Here is a 13,717-nt window from a genome sequence, read left to right as displayed (position 1 = left end):
CTCCTGCACTGCTTGTAGACAGGGTGCTGCTGCCCAGGCTGTTCAGATCCCAAAGCAGGCACCCGAAGGCTCCCGCTGGGGCCCGCTGGATTCACTGGAGCACACTGACTTCTCCCAGCTGGCCGCCCGGAAGCCCAGCTAGCCTCTTGCAGGACTTGGAGATGTGGTGCTGCCGCCCAGGCTGATCTGGATCTGGAAGCGGAGAGTGTAGAGCTGAGGGCTTCTGCCTGAGGCCTTGCCCCAGATTGTGTCTGTGGACCAGATGGAGCCCGTGTGCACCCCCAGGGATTGCCGACGGTGTATGCTGCTGTGACCTCCCCTGTGTTCCGCTCACTCCGCTGGGCAGCCGATCCACCAACCGGGCTGGCGCACCCAAGGTTAGCCTGGCCACCCAGTCCCTGAGTCCAGGCAAAAGCCTGGGAGGCCAAGGTCCGAGCAAAGTTCCCCTAGGGTTACGACTGTTAATTGGGTCCACCAGGTGACTAGGATGGTGGGCGTGCGTGCCCGCGCTCCCTGAAAGCGCTGGGAGAGTCTGCTGTGCTAACAACCTTCTGGGCGGATTGACTCACAGATGGCCCACCAAGCCGCCCAGTTCTTGGGGTCAGTCCTTTGCCTTTTGGGGCCTAGACCCCCGCTTTGTTAGCCTCAGGCTATGCCTGTTACAGGTCTGCCTGCCAGAGCTCTCAGTCGTCCTGCAGGCAAAATGGCGGCGCGTGCGCAGGCCTGGGCAAAAAACCTCCTGGCTGGGTTGGCACCCCGATGGCCCCCCGACCAGCCCAGGGCCTGGGTGCAGGCCAACGCCGTTCGGGCTCAGACCACCACGGTGTTGGCCTCGGATTATGTTTGTGTACCTCAGTCTGTCTGATCCCTGGAGTCTGGAACCAAGATGGATGCACCTCTCCTGACTGGTGGGAGGCCGAGTTCTGAAGTGGCTTCCATGCAGGAAAGGCGCCGCACAACTGCAGCTGCTTGCCACCCGGCTGGTCAGCGAAGGTCAGTGGCCGTGGGCACAGGGCCTAACTGGACCCTGTGTCGCCTTGGTTCCACTGCTGATGGCCCTTCAGCTGGACCAGCCACTGCTGCACTGCTGCACTGCCTCTGCCGCCGCCGCCGCCACCGCGGCGGTTCCTTTTTGTGAATGAATTGGTATTACATTTTCATAATGTCTCTTTCAGCATGTAATGAGATGATCATTATGTTTTTTTTTCTTCAGTTTTTTAATATGGTGAATCAGGCAGAAGGATTTTCATATATTGAACCATCTTTGGATCTCAGGGATGAATCCTACTGAGTTATGGTGTATGACATTTTTGATGTGTTGTTGGAATTGGTTTGTGAGTTTTGATTTTTATAGATTTTTTTTTAGTATTTCTGCATCAATATGCATAAGTGAAATAGGTCAAAAATTATCTTTCTTTGTTGAGTCTGTGAAATTTGTGTATCAGTTTGACGGTGGACTCAAAAAATGAGTTTGGCAGTGCTCCTGCTTCTATTTGGTGGAATAATCCGTGAAGCATTGGTTTTAGCTCTCCTTTAAAAGTCTGGGAGAATTCTGAAATAAAACCACCTGGCCCTGGGTATTTTTTTTATTTGACATATTTTTTATTTACATTTCAAATGATTTCCCCTTTTCTGGTCCCCCACTACCCAAAAGTCCCATAAGCCCTATTCCCTCCCCCTGTTCTCCCATCCACCCCTTCCCACTTTCCTGTTCTGGTTTTGCCCTATACTGCTACACTGAGTCTTTCCAGAACTAGGGGCCACTTCTACATTCTTCTTGTACATCATTTGATATGTGGATTATGTTTTGGGTATTCCAATTTTCTAGGGTATTTTTAATCAAGAGACATTTCATGACTGCTTCTCTTTTTTTAGGGTTTTAGAGATATTTATATAGGATACCTGATCTTGATTTAACTTTAGTAAGTGTGGAATTTGTTTAGAAATTCAGCCAGTTCATTAAGCTTTTCCAGTTTTGTGGAGTATAAGCTGTGAAGTAAGGTTACACTTTTTTTTCTTGTCTGTTTTTTTGCCTCCTTTTTCATTTCTGATTTTATTTATTTATAATTATATATATATATATATATATATATATATATATATATATATATATATATATATATGTTTGATTAGATATTTTCTTTACTCACATTTCAAATGTTAACCCCTTTCCTCGTTTCCCCTCTGAAAACGCCCTATTCCATTGCCCCTCCCCCTGTTCACCAACCTATCTACTCATGCTTCCTTGTCCTGGCATTCTCCTATACTGAAGCATCGAATCTTCTCAGGACCAATGGATTCTCTTCCCTTTGATGTCCAACAAGGCCATCCTCTGCTACATACGAAGCAGGAACCATGGGTTACTCCATGTGTACTCTTTGGTTGGTGGTTTAGTCCCTGGGAGCTCTGGGGTGTTCTGGTTGGTTCATATTGTTGTTTCTCCTATGGGGCTACAAGTTCCTTCAGCTTCTTGGGTCCTTTCTCTAGGTCCTCCATTGGGGACTTTATGATCACTTCAGTGGTTTTCTGAGATCATCCACCTCTGCATTTGTCTGGTACTGGCAGAGCCTCTCAAGAGACAGCTATTTAGGGCTACTGTCAGCAAGTGCTTGTTGGCATCCACAATAGTGATTGGGTTTGGTGACTATATATGGGATTGATCTCTCTGTGGAGCAGTCTCTGGAAGGTCTTTCATTCAGGCTCTGCTCACACTTGGTCTCTTTATCTCCTCCCATGGGCATTTTGTGCCCCCTTCTAAGAAGGACCAAAGTATTCATACTTTGGTGTTCCTTCTTCTTGAGCTATGTTTGGTCTGTGAATTGTATCTTAGGTATTCTGAGCTTCTAGGCTTATATCCACTTATCAGTGAGCACATACCATGTGTGTTCTTTTGTTCTTTTGGGTTTCCTCACTTGGGATGATATCTTCTACTTCCATTCATTTCCCTAAGAATTTCAAAATTAATAAAGTCTTTGTTTTTAATACCTGAATAGTGTATTCTATTGTGTAAATGTACCACATTTTCTGTATCCATTCCAGTGTTGAGGAACATATAGGTTCTTCCCAGCTTCTGGCTGAGATGAACAAAGTGTAGCATGTGTCCTTATTACATGTTGGAGAATCATCTGGGTATATGCCCAGCGGTGGTAGAGCTGGGCCATCAGGTAATACTATGTCCAATTTTCTGAGGAAAAAGCAAACTGACTTCAGAGTGGTTGTACCAGCTTGCAGTCCCACCAGCAGTGGAGGGGAGGGGTGTTCCTCTTTCTCCACATCCTTGCCAGCACCTGCTGTCACTTGAGTTTTTGATATTAGCCATTGTGACTGGGGTGAGGTGGAAATTCAGGGTCGTTTTGATTTGCATTTCCCTGATGACTAAGGTGTTGAACATTTCTTTAGTTGTTTCTCAGCAAGAGAAAGAAATTACAAAAATAACATCCTTCACAATAGTCACCAACAATATAAAGTATCTTGGTGTTACTCTAACCAAACAAGTTAAAGATCTGTATGACAAGAACTTCAAGTCACTGAAGAAAGAAATTGAAGAAGACCTCAGAAGATGGAAAGATCTCCCATGCTTGTGGATTGGCAGGATTAATATAGTAAAAATGACCATCTTGCCAAAAGCAATATACAGATTAAATGCCGTCCCCATGCAAATTCCAACTCAATTTTTCAGAGTTAGAAAGAGCAATTCTCAAATTCATCTGGCATAACAAAAAACCCATGATAGTAAAAACTATTCTCAAAAATAAAAGAACATCTCTGGGAATCCAGCATCCTTGACCTCAAACTGTACTGCAGAGCAATAGTGTTTAAAAAGTGAATGGTAAACTGGTACAGTGGCAGGCTGGTAGATCAGTGCAATGGAATTGAAGACCCAGAAATGAAACAACACACCTATTGTCACTTGATGTTTGACAAAGTAGCTAAAACCATCCAGTTAGAAAAAGATAGCCGTTTCATCAAATGGTTATGGTTTAGCTGGTGGTCAGCATGCAGAAGAATGCAAATTGATCCATTATTTTCTCCTTGTACAAAGCTCAAGTTCAATTGTATCAATGACCTCCACATAAAACCAGATCCACTGAAACTAATAGAAGAGTAATTGGGGAAGAGCCTCGAGCACATGGGCACAGGGGAAAATTTCCTGAACAGAGCACCAATGACTTATGCTCTAAGATAAAGAACTGGCAAATGGGACCTCATAAGATTACAAAGTTTCTATAAGACAAAGGACACTGTCAATAGAACAAACACAATGGCAACCAACAAATTGAGAAAAGATCTTTACCAACCAGATATCCGGTAGAGGGATAATATCCAATATACACAAAGAATTTAAGAAGTTAGATTCCAGAGAACAAAAGAAACCTATTAACAATGGGGTACAGAGCTAAACAAAGAATTCTCAAGTGTGGGTTTTATTTATTTTGATACTATTGCTATGTAGTTAATATGATGAGGTTTTGTCTATCTTATTGATTTTCTCGATGAACTAGTTCTTGTCTTCATTGATTAATTTTATTCCTTTTGCTCTAACTGATTGATTTCAGCACTGATTTGAATATTTCCTCTGCTTGCCTTCTTTTCCCGGTATTTCCCTTTTCTAGAGCTCTCACATATATGTTTAAATTACTCTTTTGAGAATTTTCAAATTAAATTCTTTATAAAGACACTCAGTGCATCCTTCCTCTTAGCACTATTTTTACTGTTTCCCGAGAATTTTGGTTTGCTGTGCTTTGTTTTTATTGAAATCTAAAAATTTCTTTATTTCTCCCCTAATCCAGAGTTCATTGAGTAATGAGTTCTTCAGTTTTCATGAGTGTTTAGGTTTCATGGTATTTCTGTTGTTGAAGTCCAAATTTCCTCCAAGGTTCTCTCATAACAGAAAAGAGGATGTTTCAATTTTCTTGTATCCATGAAGGATGCTTTGTGACTATCTGGTACATTTTGGGGGTAAGAATCCATCAGGTGCTGAGAAGACAGTATATTCTTTTGTGTTTGTGTGAAATATTCTCTAGATGCCTTTTAAGTTCATTTGATTCATAATATCTGTAAGTTTTGTTATTTCTCTGTTTAGTTTCTGACTAAATACCATATCAGTTGGTGAACACAGGGTTTTGAAATTAACCACTAGTAATGTTCAGAGTTTAACATGTGGTTCAAGCTTTATCAATGTTTCCTTTACAAATGTTCGTGCCTTTGAACTGGAGGCATGCGTGTTGAGAATTGAAATATCATCTTATTAGATTTTTCCTTTGCTGAGTATGAATTATCCATTCCCATCTCCTTTTATTAATTTTAGTTGGAAGTTTATTTTAATAAGTATAAGAATGATTATTTCAGCTTACTTCTAGTGTTTTTTGTCCTGGAAATTATTTTCAGAACTTACTCTAAGGTAATGTCTATTGGTATTGCTGAGATGTTTGTTTTATACAGCAAAATGAAAGCATCTTAGTCAGGGTTTCTATTCCTGCACAAACATCATGAGCACGAAGGAAGTTGGGGAGGAAAGGGTTTATTCAGCTTACACTTCCACACTGCTGTTCATCATTAAAGGAAGTCAGGACTGGAACTCAAGAATGTCAGGAAGCAGGAGCTGATGCAGAGGCCATGGAGGGATGTTACTTTTGGGCTAGCATCCCTGGCTTTCTCAGCCTGCTTTCTTATGGAAAGCAAGACTACCAGACCAGGGATGGCAACACTGACAAGGGGACCTTCCCTGTAATCACTAATTGAGAAAATGCCCCACAGCTGGATCTCATGGAGCCATTTTCTCAAATGAAGCACCTGTCTCTGTGGTAAGTCCAACCTGTGTCAGGTTGGCACACAAAACCAGCCAGTACAGATAGTTCCTGTTTTTGTACTTGTTCTGTTAGTCTGTGTCATTTATTGAGAAATTGAATCCATAGATGGTGAAAAATATTAATGGTCAGTGTTTGTTTATCCCTATTATTTGATGTTGGTGTTGTGTGTATATGGGTTTGTGTATGTTTAAATTGATTTTCCTTGTATGGAATTACCTATTTCTTGTGTTTCCTTCAAATTAGCTATCATCTTTCTGTTTGAGTTTTCCTTCTAGCATTTTGTTGTAGGAATGGATTTTTGGATAGATATTGTTTAAATCCAGACTTGTCTTGAATTAGGTTGTTTACTCCATCTGTTGTGATTGACAGTTTGGCTGGCTAAAGGACTCTAGGTTGGCATGTGTGATTTTTTTCATAGGTTTTAAGATATCTGTCCAGGCCCTTCAGTTTTTAGAGAATCTATTGAAAAGGTACAATTCTAATAGGTCTGCCATGGAATGATACCTGGTCTTTTCCCTCAGTTGTTAGTCTTTCTTAGTTCTCTACATTCTGCATTTTCATTATTTTGTTGATAAAGGACTTTTCTGGCCCACTTTATTTTGTGCTTCACAAGCATCTTTTATGTTTATAGGTATTTCTCTCTTTACATTGTGATTTTTTTCTAATATAATTTTGTTGAGAATACTTTCTCACCCTGGGATCTGGGACTCTTTACCTTCTACTATTCCTATCATTCTAAGGTTACTTGTTTTCTTTGTATTCCAGATTTCTTGGGTGTTTTGTTTCAGGGATATTTTAGCGTTAACATTTTTTTTTTTACTGATGTGCCAGTTTCTATTTTTGTATGCCTGAGATTCTCTCCTACATCCTTTTATCTTATTGTTGATACTTTCATTTGTTGTTCTGTAAGCTTCTTTAGGTTTTCCATCTGCAGTTTACCCTCAGTTTGTATTTTCATTCTGGCTTCTATTTCCACTTTCATTTCCTGAACAGCTTTACTTACTTCTCTGGTTAACTGTAATATCTGCTATTACTATAAGAGAATTATTTGTTTCCTCTGTAAAGCCCTATATTTGTCTGATTGTGTTTTCCTTTTCTTTTTTAAGCATTTTATTCTTTCCTCTTTAACGGCCTCTATCATCTTCATAAGACTGGATTTAAAGGCACTGTGGTTCAGTTGTGTTAAGATATGCAGGGCTTGCTGTTATAGAGTGAGTTTGCCCTGTTGTTGTCATAATATTCTTGAATTTTGTTGTTTGAGTTCGTTTCATGCCTTTAGCCATCTAGATGTTTTTAGTCACTGCATGTTCCTGTTATGATATATATTGGGATGATGGCTAACCACTGTGATCTTAGTGTGACAGGACCCTGGTGTATATTTTTGGGCTATATTGTTCTGGAATAGCAGGTCTTAAAAAGATGGCAAGAGACTTGGCAGAAAATTTTATATCTGGCAGGGACGATCTCCTTAGAGCCATACCTGACAAAGTTCTTTGGGCAGGGACAATTAGAGAAGGAAAGAAATCTAAATGTTTTGGTTCTGGATCAACAGGCTTGATGAAGCTGGGCAGAGAGGTAGTGGAAGAATAGAAGTCTGGTGCAGATTTCTGGATAATTATATTTCCTCATCAATTAATTTCCATGATTTGACTGTAAAATATTTTATATAAGGTATTTCTCTGCTACATATAGAGCCAGAACATAAAGACTACCTAATTGCCTGTTAATTCGGTTATAGTTCCTGTAGGCAGATTGAAGACATATAAATTTCACTTACGAATTTAATGTGGTTGTGGAAGGACCACTTCAACTGTCTCCCCAAAATGCTTCCTTTATTACAGACTGAAGTGCAGACACTTTAGAGATATGTACATTTGGAGGGATGGAATAGAATAAAGGTTTAGACCTACATCACAGAATCATATTGTATTGATTAAAAATACAGCTACATATATGTTGAACACTGAAAAGTTAAAGAAATTCCTGAAAAAGGAATTTGAATACAGGGAAATATAATAAACATATATTTCAAGACAAACCATAAGCCTTATACAAAATAAATTTTGTCTTATAGATCAGTTGCCATAAATTAATGAATAATGTTTATAAGATATAATATTAAAAGCTAGCATAACACAGCAACAAAAATAATCTAACAACAGAGCAGAACAGATTTATGTAAAAGTGTTACATTAGCATGAACAGTCACACTGAGAAAATGTTAACTATTTGACAGGAGAGTTTAAGAAAGCATAAGAAAGATACACAAATGTAGGGCTCAGTGTAAAAAGAAGTAAATGTAGTCTTTCTGTATCTTTTAAGGAAAAGTGAAACTAAAATAGTTTTTGAAATGAAGCCTTTACAAAAATACGGAAACTTATTTGTGACAAGAAATATGTGATTAAATAATATTAGAAGCATTTATTTTTCTCCTCTGAGTTTTATTCACAAAGATTTAGTTATTAAAATCTATTCTGGAGGAACAAAGAAAACATAAATTTAAGTATTAAGTACTTGTTTTCCTGAAAATCTTTGAAAAAGTTTTCCAAAACAGTAAACTAATAGCCACGAAATTATCTCAATATGAAAAGGAACTTACATCCCCCTACTCTACCCTTAATTTCATCACAGAACCCAGAAGTAGTTAAAAGAGAAAAGGCCTACTAACTTTTATCAAACATCCATATATTCACTATAATACCTGTGAGAACTTCCTTCCATCAAAAATGAAAGGGGCTGGGGAAAGATAAGGAATGCTTTGAACACATATTTAGTAGTTTCCAACCAAGATCACATGAGAAGAAAACATTTTCAAACTCAAAGAAATTTATAAATAAAAATGAATTTGTGTCATACATCCCAGACTAAAAAATCATTTTACATAAGAAATTCAATGAAAAATGTCTATTTCAAAATTGAATTCGCATCTTCTATTGGAAATTTAGAAATATTTTTGAGAACTGGCATAAAAATGGAATTAGTTATTGCCATGTAATTTGGTATTTTCTAGTTTGAAAATATATGCTTCAACTGTATTACAAAATATAAATAAAAGAGAGGTAAATCATGGTATGCACTCACTAATAAGTGGTTATTGACCTGGAAAACTGGAATACCCAAAACATAATCCACACATCAAATGAGGTACAAGAAGAAAGGAGGAGTGGCCCCTGGTTCTGGAAAGACTCAGTGAAACAGTATTCGGCAAAACCAGAACGAGGAAGTGGGAAGGGGTGGGTGGGAGGACAGGGGAAGAGAAGGGGGCTTACGGGACTTTCGGTGAGTGGGGGGCTAGAAAAGGGGAAATCATTTGAAATGTAAATAAATTATATCGAATAAAAAAATTTAAAAAAATGAATTTGTGTCATATATTCCAGACTAAAAAATCATTTTACATAAGAAATTCAATGAAAAATGTCTATTTCAAAATTGAATTCGCATCTTCTATTGGAAATTTAGAAATATTTTTTGAGAACTGGCATAAAAATTGAATTAGTTATTGCAAAGTAATTTGGTATTTTCTAGTTTGAAAATATATGCTTCAACTGTATTACAAAATATAAATAAAAGAGAGGTAAAAAGCAAAAAATAAGAATACTTCAATATACAACTAAAATAAATAGGCTCTAGGTATGAGATTTTATGGGTGTTTTCATTGTCAATTTGACACAATCAAGATTTATGTAATAAAAGAAAAACCACAATTGAAAATCCTTTGAAGGGCTGGACTGTAGCAAAGAGTTTTGTACATACTCATGTTTAGTGGTTGCTGTGGGCTGCACTGCCTCACTGGGTTGGTGCAGCTCTGAGGAGGTGATCACAAGCTACATAACAAAGCAGGTCAGTGAAAATAGTAGAGGCAGGGCAGGCAGCACCACATCCCAGTGGACTCACCTTCAGTTCTTACCTCCTTATCCTCCCTTCAGTTCCTGCATGTTTTCCTCAGTGATATATTTATAATGTATAATGTGAAAAATACCCTTTTATCCAGAAAAGGATACTCTTCATGGGGTTTTTGGAAAGAAGTATAAACCTTAACTTGTGTGATTATTCACTTTAGAATACTCATATCTCTATACCAAAAGTGACAAGGGAACACGGTTGTAAAAACAATCCAATGAGTTTGAAGCATAAAATGTAGTAGGATAAAGGGAAACTTGACCATGCATTCATGATCAACTTCATTTCCACCAGGTATTGATCAGTGTGTGCAGTGTCCAGAAACTCATTATGCAAATGCAGAGAAGACATACTGCCTGGAGAAAACTGTCACCTTTCTGGCCTATGATGATCCCTTGGGGAAGGGACTCACACTCGTGTCCCTTGGATTTTCTACTCTCACAGCACTTACTATTGGAGTCTTTGTAAACCACAGAGACACTCCAATAGTCAAGGCCAATAACAGATCTCTCAGTTACATCCTGCTCATCACTCTGACCCTCTGTTTCCTCTGTCCATTGCTCTTCCTTGGTCTTCCAAACACAGCCACATGTATCCTGCAACAGAACGTGTTTGGACTTCTGTTCACTGTGACTCTATCCACTGTGTTGGCCAAAACCATCACTGTAGTTATGGCCTTCAAGATTACAGCTCCAGGAAGAAAGATCAGATGGTTGCAGATATCACAGGTCTCTAAGTGTGTCATTCCAGCTTGCACTCTGATACAAGTACTTCTCTCTGGCATATGGCTGGGAACATCCCCTCCCTTTATTGACATGGATGCTCACTTTGAACAGGGACACATCATCATTCTTTGCAACAAGGGCTCAGCTGTTGCCTTCCACTGTGCTCTGGCCTACCTGGGAGTCATGGCCTTGGGTAGTTACCTCATGGCTTTCTTGTCCAGGAACCTTCCTGACACATTTAATGAATCCAAGTCCATGGCTTTCAGCATGCTTGTGTTCTGCAGTGTATGGGTCATGTTCCTCCTTGTCTACCACAGCACCACTGGGAAGGTCAGGGTAGCTATGGAAATGTTCTCTATCCTGGCTTCCAGTGCAAGCATTCTAATTGTAATCTTTGTCCCTAAGTGCTACATTGTTTTGTTTAGGCCAGAATTAAACACACTTCCTCATAACAGGGATGAAAGACACCACAGGGGCAAATATTTACGTAAAACATAGTTCACATGATTCTTCATATAAACTGAATTTTATTGGATCTCTACCGTTCTGACCATCACATATTAGGTCACATGTTTTTCCTGTGATGGCTTTGTGGGTATGGCTTCTTCTCACCAGATATTATATTCTGAGCTTAATTCCCTGGAACCTCATGATGAAGTAAGGAATTGATTTTCGGAAGTTGGACTAGTGCATTTCCAGTCCCCAAAATAAGTAAACATTTGTAATATAAATTTAGAAAACCCTTTTGAAAACAATCATAACATTGAGATATGATTGCATGAGCTCTTATTGTTTCCACTGACTTAAATTATTAACTTTTCCTATTGAAATCTCTCACATTTTGCAATAAGGACACTCTATTCACCAAAACATGTGATGGTCCTGGGGCTTTTTCTCTAAGTTCTTATTTCTAAATCATATTAATTACTTCAACCAGTGGTGTTTTTTCCTTTAAGGACCTTTTCATTTCTCCCAGTGCTGACTATGCAGTGTCTTTCTGGTGGCATTGATTTCTAACAGTTTCACATGTCATGAATTTCACACAGTTTGACTGCCACATAAAACTTCATACCACAACATTCCTCATAAATTTTCACATTTTCAAATCTTTCAGTACTGTTCTTATTTCAACTGAAGTCCTGAAACAGCAATCAGCAGAAACCATGGCATAGCTAAATGTGACCCATCTTGATGTCTGTCCTGCTAAATAACCAATTAGTTCTCTGAGTCTGAGGTCAGCATCATGTGGGCGAATCCTTGACACTGCTTTACATTATGTACAATGCGTAACATGATTATATTGACCAATAAAATTCTTGTTCCTCTAGAACCATAAGTTAATTGTGACATCACTCTAACCATTATTCTCTACCTTCTTATCCAAAATTATGAAAAGTGTCCTTTCAACTCTTCCCACCACATTTTGAAAATTTTGTGTATCTCAAAATCTAAAATTATTTCATGACACCATATAAGGATAACAGTGGATTAAATCCTGAGTCTTTGCAAACAAACAATGTGCTCTAAAAATTATGCATAATTTTTAGCACCTAGAATTCTTTACTTTTAAAATGTATTCAAAATGTGGGCATGTAACCCACATTTTTCATACTAAGTTAGCAGACCACTTACCCAAAACTCACAAAGGTAATGGTTTGCTCCTAACATGAATTAAAATTTGCTTGACCATCTTAAACTTGTGGTTCACAAGCTCTATAACTCTGTGAACCTTTAATATATTCCCAAATATTCTGGTTACTCCAATAATAAAATTATTTTCATGGATAATTCATCACAATAATTCTGCTACCATTATGAATCATTAAATAATTATCTCCTGATTCAAAGGTATTTGGTGACTCTTGCGATGAGTCCTGTGAACACAGAGGGGACATGACTCAAAGGTTGAGAATCACTGCTCTCACTGAATTTATAGTAATTTCAGAATTTCAAAGGCATCTTTCTTTACTTTCAAAGGAAAATAAACTAACTCCAGTATACTCTCCTTTTCTTCCCTCCTTCTTCCTTCTTTCCTTCCTTCACTCCTTCCTCTCTGCTTCCTCTCCTTTGTTTTTCCTTTTCTACTGATAAAATCTTCCTTGAAGCCAAAATTATCTGTCTTCAACTAAAAGCTAGTTGTCTAGATAACCATCAGGAGCTTTGGCAGTCTAAATCTTTTAGGGGAATATTTTTTATTCTCTCTGAACCAAAGACTGCTATTAATAGCTATAATGGATTCATTTATTTACTGTACTTTAATTCAGTTTAAACATTTATTACCAACTCACATATTCACCAACCATTGGCAACTTATCCCTTTTGTTAAAAATTGATTCTTTTCTTAAACAAAATATCCTGATTACAGTTTTATCCCACTCTAATCTTCCCAGTTTCTCTCTACTCTCATCCCTTCTGAATCTAGTCCATTTCTTTTTCTCATTAGAAAAGAATAGGATTCTACAAGATAAATACAAAACATAGTAGCAAATCATATTAAGAAAAAAAGTCCATCTCATTGGACTAGGACAAGGCAAATCAACCTAAGGAAAGGAGACTAAAATAATTCTTTTTTATATTAATTATTTTAATTGTAAACACAGATATTTACAGTTAAGGGTCTTTATGGAATGTAGAGTTTCATGATATTTAACAGATGTCCTAGAAAGGTTGAGACTCAGTCTCATATCTGTTTTATGATATAATTAGAAATTGTACTTAGCAAGTCTCTTTGTGATTATTTGTTCTAGTGGTAAAGCTACCAATGGTACTTCATATTTTTTATGTATTATTATCAGTATTATTACTAATCCCCAATTTATTTTTACAGTTCAGTCTCTATCCCTTTCTCGCTCTGCCCTCTCACATTTCCTCACCCCATTCCTCCACCAAAGTCTCCAAGGGAATGGCCCAACCTCCAACACCCCCACCACCCACCACACACCACCAGGCCTATGCCTTTCCTGGGACCTAAGTCTCTCAAGTGATAGGTGCATCTACTCTCAGTGAGGCCATTTCAGTGAGTCCTAGTGTGTGTGTGTGTGTGTGTGTGTGTGTGTGTGTGTGTGTGTGTGTGTTTGTGTGTGTGAGGGACCTTGGGCCAGTTAGTGTATGCTGCCTGGTTGGCAGTTCATTTTCTGAGAGATCTGGAGGATCCAGGTTTATTGAGACAACTGGTCTTCCTATGGGTCGCACTCCTCTTCAATTATTCCAGCCTTTCCCTAATTCAGCTGCATCTTAGGATCAATAATAGTGTCAGGCTTGGAGCCTGCCCTTCAGATGGGG

At 38.5% G+C, this 13,717-nt stretch overlaps 1 protein-coding gene across 1 annotated transcript in view; it reads left to right on the top strand.

Annotated features, from left to right (window-relative positions):
* LOC127670972 (vomeronasal type-2 receptor 116-like) overlaps positions 1-10,933 on the top strand; it is a 46,552-nt gene extending 35,619 nt beyond the window's left edge. The window contains exon 6 of the mRNA XM_052165604.1: positions 10,005-10,933. Within this exon, the coding sequence (XP_052021564.1) occupies positions 10,005-10,933 (929 nt within the window). The remainder of the gene's footprint in view (positions 1-10,004) is intronic.
* The last annotated feature ends 2,784 nt before the right edge of the window (positions 10,934-13,717 follow it).

The sequence above is a fragment of the Apodemus sylvaticus genome, chromosome 20 (genome assembly GCF_947179515.1).
Source record: "Apodemus sylvaticus chromosome 20, mApoSyl1.1, whole genome shotgun sequence".
In the NCBI taxonomy this organism is placed as follows: domain Eukaryota; kingdom Metazoa; phylum Chordata; class Mammalia; order Rodentia; family Muridae; genus Apodemus; species Apodemus sylvaticus.
The sequence above is the reverse complement of the archived record's forward strand: the minus strand, read 5'-3'. Positions and strand labels throughout refer to the sequence as shown.